The 20,949-nt window shown below is 43.1% G+C and overlaps 1 protein-coding gene across 13 annotated transcripts in view; it reads left to right on the forward strand.

Moving 5' to 3' along the window:
* Window positions 1-17,652, forward strand: part of LOC105480516 (IQ motif containing F3) — a 71,817-nt gene extending 54,165 nt beyond the window's left edge. For 2 of the 13 annotated variants that reach the window (XM_071091802.1, XM_071091800.1), the window contains exons 3-5: window positions 2,204-2,323; window positions 13,920-13,967; window positions 14,661-15,114. In XM_071091802.1, coding sequence (XP_070947903.1) covers window positions 2,204-2,323; window positions 13,920-13,967; window positions 14,661-15,059 — 567 coding nt within the window. In that variant the 3' untranslated portion in view covers window positions 15,060-15,114. Of the gene's footprint in view, window positions 1-2,203; window positions 2,324-3,426; window positions 3,874-13,527; window positions 13,833-13,919; window positions 13,968-14,660; window positions 15,115-16,585; window positions 16,774-17,393 lie in introns of those variants that run through there. The other 11 variants (XM_071091801.1, XM_011739516.2, XR_011620067.1 and 8 more) reach the window with 10 other exon arrangements.
* Window positions 17,653-20,949: the final 3,297 nt, after the last annotated feature.

The following is a 20,949-nucleotide window of genomic DNA, read 5'->3' on the forward strand; positions in this document are numbered from 1 at the left end:
CTCATATTGTTAGTCCCATATGGATGATAACAGATCAGTGATGGAAGAGCAGTGTGCCCTAAAAGAAAACACTATTCAGAGGGTGGTAAAGACCATTTCAGAAACAGAAACTCTTCCAGAAAGTAGAACAAAAAGACAAAGAGAAGGAAGATAGAATAGAAACTATTAGGAAATTAGAAGATCATGCTGTGATCTAATTAATAGGATTTCGAAAAGTAGAAAACGAAGAAAATTAAGGGATTGAAATTATCAAAAAACTAATGCAAAAAAGTTTCCCAGAGGTAAATGGTGTGAAATTTTAGACTAAAAGACTAAGCCAGTGCCCAATACATTGAATGGTTAGACATAACATTCAATGGTTAGAAAAACCAAAACCCCTCTCTAGGTATATCATCTTTTATTTTCAGAACAAAATGGATTAAAAACTTAAATCTAAGACCTCAAACTATGAAACTACTGCAAGAAAACATTTATAACACGTGCACTACCTCCAAATCTTGGATATTTATATGCATGTGTTATAAATGACAGGGAACATGTTATCCTTCAGTTCCATTTGTTTCCCTTATACTCTTCCATTACAGTACAGACAGAACAAAGTTATTCTTTGTGGTTTCATTAAGTGGTCAGCTTAATGAGTTTTTGCAATCCTATATTCCCCAGAAACAACCACCCAAAACAAAAGACAGCACATTCCTCCTCCTTTGTACTGTTTGCAAGCAACATGCCTTCTGTCCCTACACTAAATGTAAATTCCATTCTTATTTATCTTACCTGTATATTAACTTTGTCTGTTTTATAATTCTATATAAATGGAATCATCTTGTAGGTACTCCTTTATGTCTAGTTTCTTTCTTTTTGAGATGGAGTTCTGCTCTGTTGCCCAGGCTGGAGTGCAATGGCACAATCTCGGCTCACTGCAACCTCTGCCTCCTGGGTTCAAGAGATTCTCCTGCCTCAGCCTCCTGAGTAGCTGGGATTACAGGCACCTGCCACCACACCCGGCTGATTTTTTGTATTTTTAGTAGAGACGGGGTTTCACCATGTTGGCCAGGCTGGTCTCGAACTCCTGACCTCAGGTGATCCACCTGCCTCGGCCTCCCAAAGTGCTGGGATTACAGGCGTGGGCCACTGCGCCCGGACATCTGGCTTCTTTCATTTAGCTTAATGTTTCTGAGATGCACACATAGTATACTCTTTATGAATGTAATTATTTTTATTACTGTGTATTATTATATTACATGAATATATCACTAATTTTTTGTCTAGTCTCCTGTTAGTGGACATTCAGGCTGTTTCCAGTTCTGACTTATTTCAATAAAGCTGCTATGAACATTTGTGCACATATATTTTGTAGATACGTGTTTTCATTTTTTATCTGCAAACTTTTAGGGGTGAACTGCTGAGCTATAAGGCAGATGCATGTTGAACTTCATTAGGAAGTGCCAAACCATTTTCAAAAGTGGTTCTACTGTTTTACACCTTTCCAGCAGCAGTCTATAAGAGATCCAGCCATTCGGTGTCCCTGCCAATATTTAGTGCTGTCCTTATTTTTCAGCCATTCTCTAGGATGCCTAAGGGTATGCCATTTGGGTTCCCGTTTTTATTTTCCCCATGACTAATGACGTTGAGCATCTTTTTGTGTGCTTCTTAGCCATACATAAACTTTGTTTTCTGAAGCACCTGATTAAGAATTTTGCTGCAAACTTATTCTTTGTCATCCTTCTTTGGCTCTATTGTTTGACTGATTTGAAATCCATGTGATTGACTTTTCTATTGATGGAGATTTAAAGTTACCTCAATTTTATGTTTTTATCAACCAGACTGTATAACCAGAGTCACAGGTGCCCTTATATCATTATCATTCTCCCCTCCTCCACTCTTCCTGTCACATATATGGCTAGAGGAGTACACACAAGCATGATGGAGTCATCTAACCCCTAACTATGGGCAATTTAGGGGATTGCGGACCTGAAGAGGTTGAACCAACTACCTCCAAATCATGGGCATTCGCTGTGGTGTAAGAGACCACCAGTTCACCCAAAGTTGCAGGCAGGGGAAGGTGAATTCCCACAGTTAATCAAGGTGCAAGCCCTGTGTCTAGGGTCTCTGGGTAAGCTAGGAGATTGAAGATTTGGTGGACTTGGCACTGAGTTCCACAAAGAACGACCTACCCACACCTCTCCTCTTTACTTGATTGCAGAAGCCTGGACAATTTAAAAACAATGCAATGAATGATGATGAAGAAAACATATTGATGAAACAGAAACTGAAGGAGGAAAGGAGTAAGATACGAGAACCTCTTCTTCCACGCCAAACAAAGGTAGGTCACAGCAGACCCTTAATTTTGGGACAGACCCCTGACAGGCAACTTCTCTGACCCTCGTCGCCCAGTAGTGATGGTTATCTTCTCTATGGCTCATAGCTTGGGATGACCATGAAATTTACAGCCCAAACCAGGATACATTTGTGGAAGGTGGTGCTATTATTTCTCAGGAATAAGCATCATAAACTAAAAATATCCCAAGCAACCAGGACAAATAATTGCCATACACACAGCAGGGATGATCAGCAAGTGATTCATCCTGAGATATCTTCTTCTCCCATTTCCTTGTCAGCCTGAAAAAGGTGGGTGACTGAGACATGGAGACTTGGGTGCAGGGCAGATAAACCCTGAAATGTGGGGACAAGATCATGCAAAGTTCAAGAGTAGAGTGATGAGCACTGTTTGGATAATGCATGGCCAAATGGAAATCAATCTAAGTCTAAAATTTGTGTGTGTGTGCATGTCTGTGTGCACATGTGTGTATGTGTGTGTAGGGTAACTGAAGTTTAAGGTATGAAAGTCAAAAGAGGTCAAAGTGAGAAATAAATGAGAAAGATCCCAAACTGTGTGGAATGGGGAAAGTTTTAATACTATGACATGACAGAGGGAGAAAGCAGGTTGTGGATTTGAGCTGGAGCTGGGGAGGAGAGGGCAGGGCCAGCAAAGGACACCAGCTGGTGGGAGGATCTGAAGGGAAGGGTCATGGATGTCAGGGGTGGTCCAGCCCAGGTGGATCATGGTAACACTTTAACCTCTTAAACACAGTGTCCTTGCTCTAGACTGGCTGACAAGGTCAATGGAAATTCAAGTGAGGTAGCCAGGGCAGTCTACCTCCATTTTGCAGTTGGGGACATTGAGACTCAGAGGTCAAGGTGCGGTGACCATGTCCATTAACCTGTGGGTGGCAGAGAGTGGAAACCTATCAGGTATCCTAGGTCCAGCTCTTGTCCCATTCATGAACTTTAGAGGAAAGGGCCTTTCCTCATAGAGGATCAAGGCCCCTTCCTCTCACACCCTGGGACTGACTGACTGGGACTGACTGATGTGTAATAATGTTTCCTGAGTGTCCTTCCTTTTCCTTGCACCCCTCCCCACTAAAGAAGCCACCTGGTGACATTGAACTGGCCTCCACGAAAATCCAGGCCTGGTGGCGGGGCACGCTGGTGCGACGCACACTACTGCATGCGGCCCTCAGAGCCCTGATCATTCAGTGCTGGTGGAGGCAGGTGCTGGCAAGGCTGCAGGCGAAGAGGCGGCGGGCGGCACTGGAGCTCTGCACACGGCAGCTATGGGCAGCAGTCAGGCTGCAGTCCTGGGTCCGCATGTGGCGTGTCCGCCGTCGTTACTGTCGTTTGCTCAATGCTGTCCGCATCATCCAGGTCTACTGGCGCTGGAGAAGTTGCCATACCCGTGGCTTTTTCCATGGCAGCTATGAGCTCACAACAAGCCAGCTGAGTCTTGAGCTTGACATCTTCCTGGGATCACAGATTTGCCGAATTACAGACTGCATCCCCTTCCCAATAAAGAACTGACCAGGTCTGCTCCAACTATGTGTCCGTAGTTCTCTATTAAACAAACTCTGAGAGATCTTTGTCTCAGCAAAGGGTTAGGGAAATGAGGACAGGTACCTGGCATCTCACAGGTCAGCTCTGAGTAGTCAGCCGGCTTGTCTGGGGTCCTGTGGGGAGAAGGATGTGACAGCCCCATGCTGGAGGAGCAGGGCTTGTGATAGATTGGCAATGTCGGCCATAGGTGAGGGGGTTGGGGTTGCAGAGCCACCAAGAAGGTCAGCTCCAGGGAGACTGGTTCCTGCTGTGGTGTGCGTAATGGCGCCCCCTGTGGCCATGCAATATGGAGGCCTGTGCCATTCTTGGCTCTTAATCCTCCAGCCTCTTCCCTTACCACTTTGAGCAAGTTCAAAAGCCCTCCCTGGGTCTGCATAACCCTGCATAGTCTGGCCCTGGCCATCTCATCCTCTTTATGTTCTCCCTGGCTGCTCTGCTATTTAGCAACTATCCCAAGCATGTTCCCATCTGAGAACTTTGCCCTGCTGCCTGCTCTCCTAGGCTCATCGGCTTCTGTATGGAGCTCCCACTCTATGCAGGTTTGTCTCCGTGCAAAGGCACCCTCTCCAGCTCCTCAGTCTGCCTTCCTGTTTTCAAAGTCCTCATCACTACTTGAGCTTGTCTTACCCTATTGTCTATTTTCTTTTTCTTTCTAGAGGGTTGCCTCCAGGAGAGCAGGATTCTGGGGTCAGTGCTGTGTTCCCAGGACCTAGAATGGGACTTGGAACATTGTGGTTCCCTCTCTATGTATCTACACATATGTACAGGTTCAGTAGCCTTATCTGAAATGCTTAGGAGCAGAATAGCTTCAGAGTTCAGATTCTGGGGGATGTTGGGATATTTACTTTTTACTTACATATTCAGCATCCGTCATCTGAAAATCAAAATCCAAAATTCTCCAACAGCATTGTCTTTGAGCTTCATTTCAGCACACAAAAAACTTGCGATTTAGGAGCATTTTGGGTTTTGAATTTTTAGATTGGGGTACTCAATCTGTATATATTTAGATATCCAAACTACCCAATCCAGAGCCGACCTCCTGCATCTGGCTCTTACACCACGGGAGGCAACATTCCTCTCCCTTAGTTATTCCTGGGCAGGTACCAGAACACTAGGGACCACCTCTGCAGCTTAGAACTCACCACATTATGCCAACCAGCCAACCCTAATGCTTTACCCTGCCCTACCTTGCCTTTCCCTCAGAAACTCAATTAAGACCACGACCTCAGATCTCCCCTTGCTTCTTCCTCTGCCACCTCACCAAAGCCTGGAGCTTCCCTTGTCACCCTAAATGGCATGCCGCCCACTGTAAGAACCAGGTCCTGTGAGTGTAATAAACTTAGTTTTCTTGAGTTTCTTTTTGTCTCCGCTTGTGGCCACACCTGACTCATTAAAAAAAAAAACAGGAAGCAGGGCCGGGCACAGCAGCTCACGCCTGTAATCCCTGCACTTTGGCAGGCCGAGATGGGCAGATCACAAGGTCAGGAGTTCAAAACCAGCCTGACCAACATGGTGAAATCCCGTCTCTACCAAAAATACAAAAATTAGCCAGGCGTGGTGGCACGTGCCTGTAATGCCAGCTACTTAGGAACCTGAGCAGGAGAATCGCTTGAACCTGGGAGGCGGAGGCTGCAGTGACCCAAGATCACACCACTGCACTCCAGCCTGGGGGACAGAGTGAGACTCTGTCTCAAAAAAAAAGAAAAAGAAAAAGAAGAGTGTGTGTGTGTGTGTGTGTGTGTGTGTGTGTGTGTGTGTGTGTGGTCTGTAAGTTTGAAGTGATCTTCATGCAATGAATGAGACTAATCATTTTTAGATTAACCACGTAAGATTAACCACTGAACTAAAATTAACAATTCGGTGATATTTAGCAGATTCACAATGTAAAGCAATCACCATCTCTATAAAGTTCTCAGACATTTTTATCACAATAAAAGAAAATCCCATTGATATGGTTTGACTCTGCATCCCCACCCAAATCTCATCTTGTAGCTCCCATAATTCCCATGTGTTGTGGGAGGAACCTGGTGGGAGATGATTGAATCATAGGGATGGGTCTTTTCCGTGCTGTTCTCTTGACAGTAAATGGGTCTCACGAGATCAGATGGTTTTAAAAATGGGAGTTTCTCTGCACAAGCTCTCTCTTTGCCTGCTGCCATCCATGTAAGATGTGACTTGCTCCTCCTTACCTTCTGCTATGATTGTGAGGCCTCCCCAGCCAAGTGGAACTGTAAGTCCAACAAACCTCTTTCTTGTATAAATTGCCCAGTCTCAGGTATGTGTTTATCAGCAGGGTGAAAACGGACTAATACACCCATATTCATTAAACTACCATTTTCCATTATCTCCAGCCCCTGGCCATCCCCAATCTGCACCTGTCTCCATGAATTTACCTATTCTAGATTTTCCACATAAATGGAATTATACAATATTTTGTGTCTGGCTTCTTTCACTGAACATAATGTTTTCAAGGTTCATCTATGTTGTAGCATATATTATTACTTTTTATCCTGAGTAATATTCCATTGTATGGATATGCCACACTTTGCTTATCCATTCATCGTTGATGGACATTTGGATGTTTGCACCTTTGGCTCTCGTGAATAAACCTGTTGTGAATATCTAGCAGCTACATCATTTTACATTCCCTCCAGCAATGTACAAGGGTTCTGATTTCTGTACATCCTTGCTAACATTCACCATTTTCTCTTTTTTAAAAAAATTATAACCATTCTAGTTGGTGTGATGTGATGTTTAATTGTGAGCTTGATTTTGCATTTCCCTAATAACTAATTTTGCTGACTTAGGTGCATGGTCTCCATTTGAATACCGTCTTTGGACAAATGTATATTCAAGTCCCTTGCAATAATTTTCATTGGGTGGTTGTTGTATTTTTGTTGTTTTAATAAATATTTATCTGATGAATGAATACACGATTCACAAGTCCATCCAGATCTTAGATCTGTGACTTAAGCACAGTTGAAATCCTACTGCCTAGAAACAACTATCCCACCATCCCTGAATGATTCTCTCAGCCAGCCACCCTAGATCCCTCATACCCAATAGGCATGTTGTTCTCAGCCTCAGTCTGTCTGTGTTATCGTTTCTCTCTGGCAGTGTTCCCAAGTGTGTGAGTGTGTCTGTGTGCACAGCGTGGTGGGGCAGGGTCTGTTGTTGCCCCTCCACTTCATGGGTGCATGCTGCTCTCTTTCTCTGTAGGGTTTTGCCTGTCTCTGTCTCTGCCCACCTCTCGTAATGTTGTCTTTCACTCTGTCTCTTCCATTCCTCAGTATCTTTCCCTATTGGCTTCTATTCCCTCTGTCTACTCTCTGCTGATGTCATGTCTCCTTCCATCTCTTGGACTCACTGGATTTTCTGGATCTGTAAATGACTGGTAAAGATGATTATTTCACCAGCCAGTCCTCAGACGATCCATTTGCTTTTCTAAATTATGATGACCCTTTGTCTCCAATGGCCCCACAGCCATGGGATGGAGAAGCCTTAGAGAAGGTACCAACGTGGTTGCTCCTGCATGATGGAGGCATGACTCACTCAGGCTCATCAACCCAGGATGTGCAAGTGCTTAGAGGAATATCAGAACACTTGATGCATATGGTCACTTAATGCATATGATTGGTTCAGGGCTGAGCACGAGACCCAAACCAGGCCAATAAGCCTCAGCTTTTGTGCTGTCTTGGAACTACTGGGTTTGCTAACTATAGAGATTATGTAAGCAGAGCTGCTGAGGGCACCACACAGAAAAAGCTTGCTGAGAATGAAGCCAACTGAGGAAAGTACAGTCAAGGGATGGAAAGGGAGGGACTAAGTCTAGCCATGCCTAAAGCTTGCCTAGCTGTCCTACTGGAAATTTTAATTTTGTGAGTCAAGACACCCCCATTTTCACTCAGGTCAGTTTGCCAGGTCAGATATCTAAAGAGTAAGACATTTCGTTGGATTAATAAACAAAGAGGGCTTAATATTATATGAGCAACATTTCAGGAAGTGGTTTCAAACACTGGTTTTTGAATGAGAAATTTGACAGAAGGTGTGCCTAGGGAGTTCTTGACAGTAATCATGGAATTGCCTCTCAATTTATACACACAGAAGACCAGAACATTTCTGTAATGCAGAAAACTACAGTGAAAGGGAATCTTCTGTGGATAAATCAGCTCATACCTAGAATCAGAATGGCCAGAGAGTAAATCAAAGGTGGATTGGTCACAGCCCAGATTACTGGGCCCTACCTAGCACTTCTGATTCAGTGTATCAGGATCCCAGGATGTGTGTTTCTAACAAGACTCCTGGTGATGCTGTGGCTGCTGCTCTGGGGCCGCCCACCCTAAGAACCACTGGGGCGGAGCCTAGATATATCAGGATGAAGGTGGCTGTGAGTGACAGCACAACCAAAGAAACAGTGGTTTCAATAAATGAGATTTTTTTCTCTTTCCCATGTAAGTCCAGTATAGGTGATCCAGACCTGATATGGCACTCCACAGGGTGAGGAATCCTGGACCCTCTAATGTGTTACTCTGCTATGTTTTGCCTCCATTTCCAAGGTCATTATTGATTCAAAAATGAATGTTTCAAACTCAATAATTACATTCACAATCCAGCCAGCAACAAGAAAGGAAGAGCAAAAGCAAAGTGCACTCCTTATCCCTGACATTGCAAGTGCCACTTTGCCCACAGCTCAGAAGAACATAAAAAAAGATCTGAACAAAGGAGAGACATAGTGTATTTATTGATAGAATTTCTTAACATTGTAATATTGTCGCTTGTCTCCACGGTAATCTATGAAACTCACATTCCAATACAATAAAATTAAGGTCAATTCTAATCAAAATCTCATCATGACTTACGGGAACTTGACAAACTAATGCAAAAAAAAAAAAACATATTGCAGAATTAATTTCCACAGTTCATTAAATCAATTTTGAAAACAGAATAGAAAAGTGTTCACAGACACTAAAATGTGTTACAAAATGGTTAGTGTGAAATTGAGGCACTGTCTACTAAGACTCTAAGTGGGAAATAAACATTTATTTATGAAATTGTATGTTCACCCCATCCTCCTCCTTGATGCGTATAGCCAGGCAAGAGTTCTATCCCCACCTTGGCAGAAGACAGGTTTATTTACTAGATAAGTTGAACCAGAGAGCATCTGAATGCAGGGAATGCAGGCGTAGTTGGCGGCAGTGGTGAAGCACCATGCCAAAAACCAAGGGAGTATGTGCAACTGTACAGGCTAAATAGAGAAGCCTCCAGCCCTCTCTCCCAAATCAGCTCCCCAAAGGCTTACAGACAGGTTTCATTATCCTACTCTCTTACCCAAGGTTCTGGAATTTCTATCTGAGAAAACTGAGACAAAAACAAAAACAGAAGAGAAGGGCTTAGAAGAAATATTAGAGACAAGAGAAAAGGTTAAAAACCACACACAAGCCAGGCACAGTGGCTCATGCCCGTAATCCCAGCACTTTGGGAAGCGGAGGTCGGCGAATCACTAGAGGTCAGGAGTTTGAGACCACCAGCCTGACCAACATGGTGAAAATCCATCTCAACTAAAAATACAACAAACTAGCTGGGTGTGGTGGTGGGTGCCTGTAATCCCAGCTACTCAGGAGGCTGAGGCAGGAGGATCACTGGAGCCCAGGAGGCGGAAGTTGCAGTGAGCCAAGATCACACCACGGCACTCCAGCCTGGGTGACAGAGCAAGACTCCGTCTCAAACACACGCGCACACACACACACACCCCACTAACAGTTATCATTAGTATTCTTAGACCCATAAGAGATAACAACAAATCAATAAAACAAGCATAGTGTACTATAAAAAAAGAATATTCAGAGGATGGGAATGACTCTTTAAAAGATATCAAAAACTACCAGAAAGTAGATCAAAAAGTTTAAGATGGCAAACGTAAAAGGACAAGCCTCTTAAAGCCCAGTCCAGAACTTGCATACTGTCATTCTACATTTTTCTATTGACCAAAGCAGGTCATATAGTCAAACTCAAGGCCAGGAAGACATATTCCATCACCTTACAGGGAGAAACTGACACAAAAAGATGGAATATAGTGTAGAAAATATTAGAAACTTCAAGGATCAATCTATGATTTGACTAATAGGATTTCTAAACGTAGAAAACTAAAAAAATTGAGGGGTAGAAATCATCAAAAAAAAAAAAAAAAAGCAAATACAACAAAGTTTCCCAGTAAATGACATGAATTTTTAATTTACAAGGCTAAACCAGTGCCCAACACAATGAACGGTTAGCAAAACTAAAACACATCTCTAGGTATATCATCTTGTAGTTTCAGAACATCAGGGAAAAAGGAGATCCTAAAAGCTTCCAGAAAGAAAAAAAAATAGGTCACATTCCAGAGTGATAAAAGACATTGTATTAGTCAATTCTTGCACTGCTATAAAGAAATACCTTTAAAAATAAAAGGAAAAATAAAGAAATAACTGAGACTGGGCAATTTATAAAGAAAAGAGATTTAATTGTCTCACAGTTCTGCAGGCTGTCCAGGAAGCATAGTGACTTCTGAGGAGGCACTGGGAAACTTACAAACATTGCAGACAGTGAAGGGGAAGCAGGCACATCTTACAAAAGCAGGAGGAAGAGACAGAGAGGGAGAGGTGCCACACTTAAACAACCAGATCTCACATTAGCTCACTCACTCACTACTGCCATGACAACACCAAAGGGGAGGGTGTTATACCTTGAGAAACCACCCCCATGATCCAATTACCTCCCACCAGGCCCCCCCTCCAACATTGGGGATTACAATTCAACAGGAGATTTGGGCAAGGGCACAGATCCAAACCTCTAATAGAAAGTGTAACAAATTCCTCAATATCCTGAGAGAAAAATAATTTTCAAGCCTGGCAACATGGTGAAACTCCATCTCTACAAGAAAATTAGCCAGGCACAGTGGCACGTGCCTGTAGTCCCAGCTACTCCAGAGGCCAAGGTGGAAAAATTGGCTGAGTTCACCGAGCCTGGGAGGTCGCAGCCAGTGAGCTGTGATTGTGCACCTACACTCCAGCCTGGGTGGCAGAGAGAGATCCTCGCTCAGAAAAACCAAAGAAAAGAAAAAAAAGGAAAAAAGAAAGGAACAAAAAATAATTTTCTACCTAGAATGTCATACCCTCTTTTCCCCAGATGCTAGCACAATTGCATATGTTCTAATTCCTATTATGAATTCCTTATCCCATAGCATCCAGAGTGGTTCTGCATCCCCAGTAAAACTGTGCCTGCAACATGTGGGATCCATAAGTGGGACAGTCCTCACAGGGAAGAGGGGAAGGAAATTCCTAGGATGCTGGGGAGAGGGTACCCCAGAAGAATGACCAGGCAGCAGGCTTTAAGAGCAGCTACCCAGATTACAGAGTGGTGCAGGGGTCCATGAAAAAAGCAGAGTTGGTGAATTATCCGAGTTTTGATGAAAAGTTGGGGATAAATTAGTACAAACCATGGCAATCAAGAGCTCCAGGAAAAACAGACAGGAAATGCATGAAAGGCTATGTCATAGCAATATGCCATGTTGCTAAGTCATGGACAGGATACATAATCACAATGATGGAAGTACTGAATACTTACTGAACAAAAAACTGTGATGCTATAATCATATTGAGAGGAGAGCAGAAGGATGGGAACAGGTAAATCTTCGCTTCATGAAAAGAAGTCAAGAGGTAATATCTAAAAGAGAAAATAAAGAATTTTCAATATAGCATGTTATTGAGGTAAATCATAGGAGAAATATACAGAAGAGTTAAAAATAGTTGTCTCAGCAATGGGAGATTCTTTTGGGAGAGAATAAGGCAGGAAATGCATACTGTCCTTTTTTATTAATTATAATTTTATAATTAATTTATAATTGTTTATAATTTTTATAAATGCTAGATTATAATTATTCATAATTTTTATAATTAATTTATAATTATAAGTTTTTTTAAACAAGGTACATGAAGTTCTTTTTTGTTGTTGGTTTTTAGTTTTGGTTTTGGTTTTTAACTTTTATTTTAGGGTCAGGGTACATATGCAGGTTTGTTATATAGATAAACTCGTGTCACAGGGGTTTGTTTTACAGATTATTTCATCACCAGGTACTAAACCTAGTACTCAATAGTTACTTTTCTGCTCCTCTCCCTCCTCCCACCCTCCACCCTCAAGTGGTCCCCAGTGTCTGTTGTTTCCCTTTGTGTCCATGAGTTCTCATTATTTAGCTCCCACTTCTAAGTGAGAATATGTGGTACTTGGTTTTCTGTTCCTGCATTGGTTTATTAAGCCACTATGCATTCTGGACAGCCTGCAGAACCGTGAGACAACTAAACCTCTTTTCTTTATAAATTACCCAGTCTCAGGTATTTTTTTCTTTTTTTTTAAAGGTATTTCTTTATAGCAGTGCAAGAATCGACCAATACAATGTCTTCTATCACTCTGATTCCTTTGTTTGTGGGATGTGACCTATTCTTTTTTTTTTTTCTGGAAACTTTTAGTATGTTCTTTTTCCCTGATGTTCTAAAGCTACACGATGACTTCCAATACCATGTTGAATAGGAGTGGTGAGAGAGGCCATCCTTGTCTTGTGCCAGTTTTTAAGGGGAATGCTTTCAGATTTTGTCTGTTCAGTATGATGTTGGCTGTGGGTTTGTCATACATGGCTCTTATTATTTTGAGGTATGTCCCTTTAGTACCTAGTTTATTGACAGTTTGTAACATGAAGAGATGCTGAATTTCATCAAAAGCTTTTCCTGCATCTATTAAGATAATCATGTGGTTTTCATCTGTAATTCTGTTTATGTGATTAATCACATTTTATTGATTTGCATATGTTGAACCAACCTTGCATTCCAGGGATGAAGCCTACTTGATCATGGTGGATTAGCTTTTTGATGGACTGCTGGATTTAGTTTGCAAGTACTTTGTTGAGGATTTTTGCATTACTCTTTGTCAAGGATATTGACCTAAAGTTTTGGTGTTGCCAGGTTTTGGTATCAGGATGATGCTGGCCTCATAGAACGAGCTGGGAAGGGGTCTTTCCTCCTCCATTTTTTGGAATAGTTTCAGTAGGAATGGCACCAGCTCTTCTTTGTTCATCTGATAGAATTCAGCTGTGGATCCTTCTTGTCCTGTGCTTTATTTGGTTGGTAAGCTATTTACTACTAATTCAATTTCAGAGCTCATTATTAGTTTGTTCAGGGAATCAATTTCTTCCTGCTTCAGTCTTGGGAGGGTGTATGTGTCCAGGAATTTATTCATCTCTTCTAGGTTTTCTGGCTTATGTGCATAGAGATGTACATAGTAGTCTCTGATGGCTATTTTTATTTCTTTGGGGTCAGTGGTACATAACATCCCCTTTGTCATTTCTAATTGTAAATGTCTTATAAAAAATCTACATTAAATGTTAAAACACTTTAATGTAAAAGGTAGACCAGAGTCTAATAGAAAAATCTATGATGCTGGATGGAAAAGCACTTTATTAGAAAACTACAAAAGCAGAATTGTAAAGGGGCAATGGATTCAAGCATATCAAAAATTAAAGATAACTGTGGAAGGAAAGGCAACCATGAAAAAAGTTAACAGGCAGATGACAATCTGAGAAATGATATTTACACAATTTTTCCTCAACAGAGAATTGCCCAAGGAAGTCAAGAGGAGAGCCAGATATTTGCTCTTTATCCATCAATTTTGAGCCTGGAAAAGGCACCCTGGCCCCTGGTCATAGTTGCCTTTGTGACATCATGGCCATCTCTTTCTCCACCTTTCCTGCCCCTGCCAAGGTCAGGGAACAACAACCAGAGGGAGATGATCACCTGAACCACTGCTCCAAACCATGGGCAGTAAATGCTGTGTAAGACTCAGGCACACACACTCCCCCACAGGTGGGGAGTTGTCCCATGGCCCAGGAAAGCACCAGGCCACTTCTTAGGACCCAGGCAAAGAATGGGGAACTGGACCTGTGGGGACTTTGCAGTCAGGCTGGTCCTCACCCATGCTCCCCCACACCCACATTCTGATTGCAGAAAGGTGGTCCAGATGAAGATGCAATAGAAAGACAGAGGAAGCGGAAGGTAGGTGGGGCTCAGGAGGGTGAGAGAATTGCAGATCATTGACTCTTTGACCCCAGAGTTCTTAGAATGGAGCTCCATCTCTGGTCCCACAGGGGTTGGCTCAGCATTGCCCTCTTATCCCCTCAAGCCCTCCCTCTCCTGGGTGAACTGAGTAAGGTATGAAGATAGATGGTAAAAGGGGAGGAAGCTTCGTGTGCACAGCCATGATAGGTGGGGCTCAGCACAGGAAGTGGAAAGGCCCAGGAGAATGAGGAGGAACTGAGGCATGGTAGTGGAAGTCCACAAAAGTGAGGTGAGGGGAGACCCTGAAGGGCTGCAAGACATTAGGAGGCAGCATCGTGGCTGGGGTTTGGACCAAGACATAGGCCATAAATGCAGAGGTTCATGGATTCTTATAAGAATCCTTCAGTTCCTCACATCCTGGTCTTCCAGTCAGGTCTTCTGAACCAGAAAGTGTCTCCCCTAGTCCCATGAACCCAAGAAGTCCACAGATCAAGCATATCCCAATTTCATAGATGAGGGCACTGGGACTCTGAGGGTGTCCAGAGCCATGGACAGGACAAAAGTAGGGGACAAACCCCACCCAGGTCTCCTGGGTCCTCAAAACTGGCAGGGAGAGGGCTGATTCTTTAGAGAACCACCTGTGCTTGATGGTGATAAATTCACTGGGAGTCCTCTGCTTTGCTTGGCCAGTTGCTTGTTGCACAACTGCATCACAGAAAAAGGGTGAAGGCGGCTGGGAAGATCCAGGCCTGGTGGCGTGGGGTCCTGGTGCGCAGGACCCTGCTGGTCGCTGCCCTCAGGGCCTGGATGATTCAGTGCTGGTGGAGGACGCTGGTGCAGAGACGGATCCATCAACGGCAGCAGGCCCTGTTGAGGGTCTATGTCATCCAGGAGCAGGCAGTGGTCAAACTCCAGTCCTGCATCCGCATGTGGCAGTGCCGGCAATGTTACCGCCAAATGTGCAATTCTCTTCGCTTGTTCCAGGTCCCAGAGAGCAGCCTTGCCTTCCAGACTGATAGCTTTTTACAGGTCCAATATGCAATCCCTTCAAAGCAGCCAGAGTTCCACATTGAAATCCTATCAATCTGAAAGGCCTGGGGTGTGAACAAGCTCCACTGCCCCCAATAAATGTCTGACCAGGTTGTGTGAGTCTCAGTGATTCCCCTCACCACAGGGACCCCTGGGATTCATGTCCCACTCTTTCTCTCCTTCTCTACCTGAGGAAAGACTTCAGTGCAAGTACTTCCTCTTTCCCCTCTCCCTGCCCCAGCAGGGCCTATGGCCCCTGTGAGGACTGATGGTGGCCATATGCTGCTGCCTTTACATGCAAATTAGAAATTGCAGCCCAAGGTTGTCCTCGTGTTCAGAGCCAGATGTCCCACTCCACAGCCCTGGCATCATTCCTGTCTCCTGAGCTTGGAATCAGAAGGGTATGGGCTTCACCTTCCTGAAGAATCTGGGCACCCTCTTGGAAGACAGTTGTGTCTGAGGCCATGCTCTTTCATTCAACCATCAGAAGCCAACTGGGGCTTGCACAGGTTGGGTTTCTATTTGCCAAATCCCTGACAGAAGTCAGGCCATCAGGCCCTTGGAGCACTCCTTGGAGCAGTGTTGTCCAGGGAAAGCACAGGAGGCTGTCCTTAGTGACAACTGGGTACAAGGTTTGTGAGCCTCATGCTAACTTGGAGGTTGATGGACAGGAATGCCCCTTTTGGAAGCAGCTGATACCACGATCTTAAGGCACCTGAGCTCTGACTCCCTCCTGCCTCCTCAGCACCTGCTTCCCCAGGACCCTGAACACAAACAGGGCTCCCACCGCCATCACCACCTCCCTGTGTGTGGCACCATAACCAGGGACTTTGGCATGGACTGTGATGCTCCCAAATCCCCTGTTTTTCACCTCCAGTGATTTTGACTTCCTTCTGATCTCAGTCACCCACCTTAGATCATTGTCTCCCAAACGGTCCATGGAGAAGGATCACTTCTTAAAAATGTCCAATTCATCACAGACAGTTCATATGTAAAACATTAAAAATGAATTATGAGAAAAATATATGGAAAAGTCATAGAGAACAAAAGCCTTATTTTTATTTATTAGAACACATAATATTGGATTTCAATTTGCTATAATAGTTTCTCCATGCTTATCCTCAATCTCTGTGCTGATCTCATTGGTAATAAACAGCTCATACGCTGGTTCTGGTCCACAGACCACACTCTGGGTAGCATTGCCCTAGCCCTTGTCATCATTCATCAGTGACTACAGCAACAGCATTCATTTCAACCACCCTGGTCTCTGATTTTTTTGTTGTTGTTGCCTTCTATCCTCTAGGGCAACAACTTGTGCTTGTGATTAGCATCTGAAGTGTGAGGCAGTCTTGTGGGACTGAGCCCCCCCAAGCTATGGGATCTGACTCTATCTCTACATAGATATTGTCAGAACTGAATTGAGATAGGGGACATCAAGCTGGTGTCCACTGAAGAATCTGTCAGAGAATTGCTTCGTGGGGAGAAATCCCCACACACTTCTTGGTGACCAGAGGTGAAATACTGTGCTGAGTATAGTTGGATGTATGATAGGATAAACTAAGTTTTTTGTTTTTCTATATCTTTAGAATAGCCAAAAAAGTGGACCAACCCAAATGGGTGAATGGTTAGACAACCTGTGGTATATGCATATCACAGACTTCTCTTCAGCTGTAAAAAGTGTTGACCTAAAAGGAAGAGGCTGAGGCACAAAATATAATTTAAAGAGTTTATTTGAGCCAAAGTTAAGACAGCTGCCTGGAAGACTCAGATGCAGGTAACCTTGGATATGAGCTCCATTTGGGCTTTGTTTCAATCAGGTTTTTAAAGGCAAAGAGAATATAGTTGGATCTTACCTTTTGATTTAGTCTGACAGTATCGTTTTAGACCATTAGTATTAAATGTAACTATTGATGTGATTATATTTACACCTGTCATTTTATTATTTGTTTCAAATAAGTCTAATGCCCATTTTGTTTTTCTTCTTTAACCATCTTTTTTGTGTGTTAAATATTAGCATGCCATTTAAATTTCTGTTAATTTTTAAACTATTTTTAAATTGTTTTCTTAGTGATTGCTCAAGGTGTTGCAATGTTCATTTTAACTTATTCCAATTAGTTAGTTAGTTAATGTCCACATTAATTTAATTCTGGTTAAATATAGTGAATTTGCTCCAATATAGTTTCATTTTCTCTCCCAATTTTTGTGCTACTATTGTCATATATACTACTCTTATATATGTTATAAACCCCAAAATACAGTGTTTTAATTATTTCTTTATACAGTCTTATGTCATCTCAATAAATGAAAAGGAGAAAAGAAAAATACATATTTTATCAGCATTTTATAGTTACTGAAATATTTACTGTTTACAATGTACTTCATTTCTTTCTGCAGATTTGAATCATCTTCTGGTGTCATTTCCTTTCAGGCTGAAGGACTTGCTTTAGATTTCTTGTAAGACAGATCAACTAGCAATGAATTATCTCTGTCTTTGTCTTTATTTTGCTTTCATTTTTGAAAGACAGTTAAACCAGATATGGAATTCTGGGTCATAAGGGCTCCTCCCAGCCCCCAGCATTTTAGAGTTGCTATTCAATTGTCTTCTGGTTCCATTGTTTCTCATTAAAAGTCAGCCAGCTTCATATTGTGGTGTCCCTATATGTAATGTGTTCTTTTGCTAGCTGTTTTTAAGATCTTCTCTTTTTCTCTGATTTTTGGCAGTTTTAAAATTATGTGCCTGAATGTAGATTTCTTTGTATTTCTCTTATTTGGGGTTTGTGGACATTCTTTTTCTTTTTTCTTTTCTTTTCTTTCTTTCTTTTTTTTTTTTTTTTAATTGAGACAGGATCTTGCTCTGTCACCCAGGCTAGAGTGCAGTGGCATGATCACAGCTCACTGCATCCTTGACCTCCTGGGCTCAATCAATCCTCCCACCTCAGCCTCCCAAGTAACTGAGACCACGAGTGCTTGCCATCATGCCTGGCTAATTTTTAAAAATTTTTTGTAGAGATGGGGGTCTCACCCAGGCTGGTCTCAAACTCCTGGGCTCAAGTGATCCTCCCATCTCAGCCTCCCGAAGTGTTAGGATTACAGGCACCAGTGGGATTCCCCATCTGAAGTCCCTGAGCACACTTATAATGGCTGCTTTAAAGTCCTTATCTGCTTATGGCCGGATGCGGTGGCTCACACCTGTAATCCTAGCACTTTGGGAGGCCGAGGTGGGCAGATCACGAGGTCAGGAGATTGAGACCATCCTGGCTAACATGGTGAAACCCCGTCTCTACTAAAAATACAAAAAAATTAGCCAGGTGTGGTGGCAGGTGCCTGTAGTCCCAGCTACTTGGGAGGCTGAGGCAGGAGAATGGCATGAACCCAGGAGACGGAGCTTGCAGTGAGCCGAGATCACCACTGCATGCCAGCCTGGGCAACAAAGTGAGACTCCATCTCAAAAAAAAAAAAAAAAAAAAGGCTTAAAGAAGCGGTGGGCATGCTACAGTAAATACATAAAGCCAGAAAACCCACCAGTTGACTATATCCTGTGGAAAACCCAATGGACATTTTGTTTTATGAATCAATAAAAAATGTACTAGTGAGAAAAGCACCAGCATCAATTTTAAAAAGCTTACTCTGGGCCAGGCACGGTGGCTCACGCCCACAAACCCAGCACTTTAGGAGCTTGAGGCAGGCAGATCACTTGAGGCCAAGATTTTGAGGCCAGCCTGGATAACATGGTGAAACTCCATCTCTACTAAAAATGCAAAAATTAGCTGAGCGCAGTGGCACTCACCTGTAATCTCAGCTACTCAGGGCTGAGACACAAGAATCAACTGAACCCGGGAGGCAGAGGTTGCAGTGAGCCAAGATCACACTACTGCACTCCAGCCTGGGCAACAGAGAGAGACTCTGTCTAAACAAAAAACAAAAAACAAAACAAACAAAAAAACCCCACAACAATGTGTTTCCCTATCGTCAGGAATTCTGGAAGAAATAAAAAGGAGAGAAAAGTTCAATGTGGTATCTCCTTGGTAGGCAAGGGCTACTAGTAAGAGATGCTTCTATACAACTGGTGTCAGTGAAAGCAATGCAGATAATAGGATCCTAAATTGATAGAGGCAGAAGCATACATCTATCATAAACCAGAAAGGTACAATTAATGTGAAGAATGGCAAAAGTGGGGTAGCAGTCACAGGTCTTGACCCACAGAGAGATCTGGAGATGGATGTGGTAAATCTAGGTGCAATGCAGGTAGGCAGCCAACAAGTGTATGCTCAATATATACAACCAGAAGAAATCAAAGATAGATTGCCAGGAGGCCGAAATTCACCATCCCAATAGAGTCACAAGCATTTATCTGGTTTCTGTATCTGAACCAGTTTAAACATTATGCTTATTGATCAAAGGAGAGCCTGGGACCTCAGAAAGAAGGACTCTGTAACACAGTAACTAATGATTTACCCAGTTTTTCTGTATATATTATGTGACTATATACTAGCGAAAGGAAAAAGGGCACTGAGTCTGAGTTGACATTGATACCTGGGGATCCAAGGCATCATCAAGGGCCCCCATGTTAGAGTAAGGTCATATGGAAACCAGGTAATAAATGGAGAGCTGTCAGTTTTGAATCAGACTCATAAATGGCTGTCAGTTTTGAATCAGACTCAGCAGGAAATGTTTTGCAGCAGGTCTGGGTCATGGTGTAAGTAGCTCTGCCACTTGGGTCATATGAGCTGGTAGGTCTTAGAATATACTTCTAGTGGTGGTGGGAAAAGACGCCATATAAACTTAATAGCACACTTTATTGCTTGAATCATAGCACAGGTTCCTAGGATTCTGGAGCAATTCTATGCCACCTACAATAAATTACACACCTTTTGTCAAATAGCTCCCTGTGTGACACTGGGCTATGATAGAGATGATGTGCCCAACCGTGGAACTCCAAGCGATCATGCAACTGGAAATGTCCATCATAATCTAGTTTTTGTCATATCCACAGGGTGAGTGAGCCCAGCATCAATCCATCATAAGACGGAAGTGGGATGTTCCTGACTGAACACGAACAGAGCTGGGGGAAACAAGAAAGCTGCGTTAGCAGGTAGCCCAGAGCTCACCTACCACCATTCCATCAGTGCCTCTCCCTTAGCTTACACCTGCATGTGCATGGGGATTCTCTTATGATCAGATATTGGGAGAGGAAAATATTGATGTTGGTTCCTAGATAGGTTGACTCAATATGTGAGTACAAGGCAAAACTGGCCTGATACTGTAGTGTGGTCTCACTCAAGGCTGGTCTTAAAAGATGGAAGTGAGGAGAAGTCCTCCTAAAGAAGAGAACTTAGGGCAGTGGACTTTATCATCAGTTTGTGGGGAACTGAAGTTAAAATATATTCAGGTTCATAGACAGTGGTAAATGGTTTGGTCCATCGGTCAGGGACCTAGAAGGTAAAAGATTGGAAGATTAGGACAATGAGCTCTGTAGTAGAGGCCTGTGAATGAGCCTATGGGAATGTGAGTAAAGTGTAAAGATCTTTGTAAGACATGTTAGCACCTGCCAGGGAGTATCCATCATGGAAGAGGCACCAGGCCATCCACGAAACTGAAAGCTTGGCTTAATAGGCAGGAATCAGCCATGCTTATCTCCGCTGTGCCTTTTAACTTGTTTTCCATTATCATCTGCCTCTGGATTCCTCAGATCCAGTTGTTTTTTCCTATGGCTTTGACCGGAAGCTTGGGATTGAGTTTGGGACAAAAATGTAGATCAGGAGTGTTGCATAGACTCCTTATCACAAGCCAAATGCTAAGGTGCAACTGTGGAACTGAGTCCTTCTCCAACAAGGGAGAGAAAAGGATGTCTTGTGACATGCCCAGATAACTGGAGACTAAAGTTATGTTTTCTAGAAGTTGGGTGCATGGAGCTTGGCTTTGGTTAGCTCCCTTGGTCTTACTTTCCCAA

This window comes from Macaca nemestrina, chromosome 2, assembly GCF_043159975.1.
Source record: "Macaca nemestrina isolate mMacNem1 chromosome 2, mMacNem.hap1, whole genome shotgun sequence".
Classification (NCBI taxonomy): domain Eukaryota; kingdom Metazoa; phylum Chordata; class Mammalia; order Primates; family Cercopithecidae; genus Macaca; species Macaca nemestrina.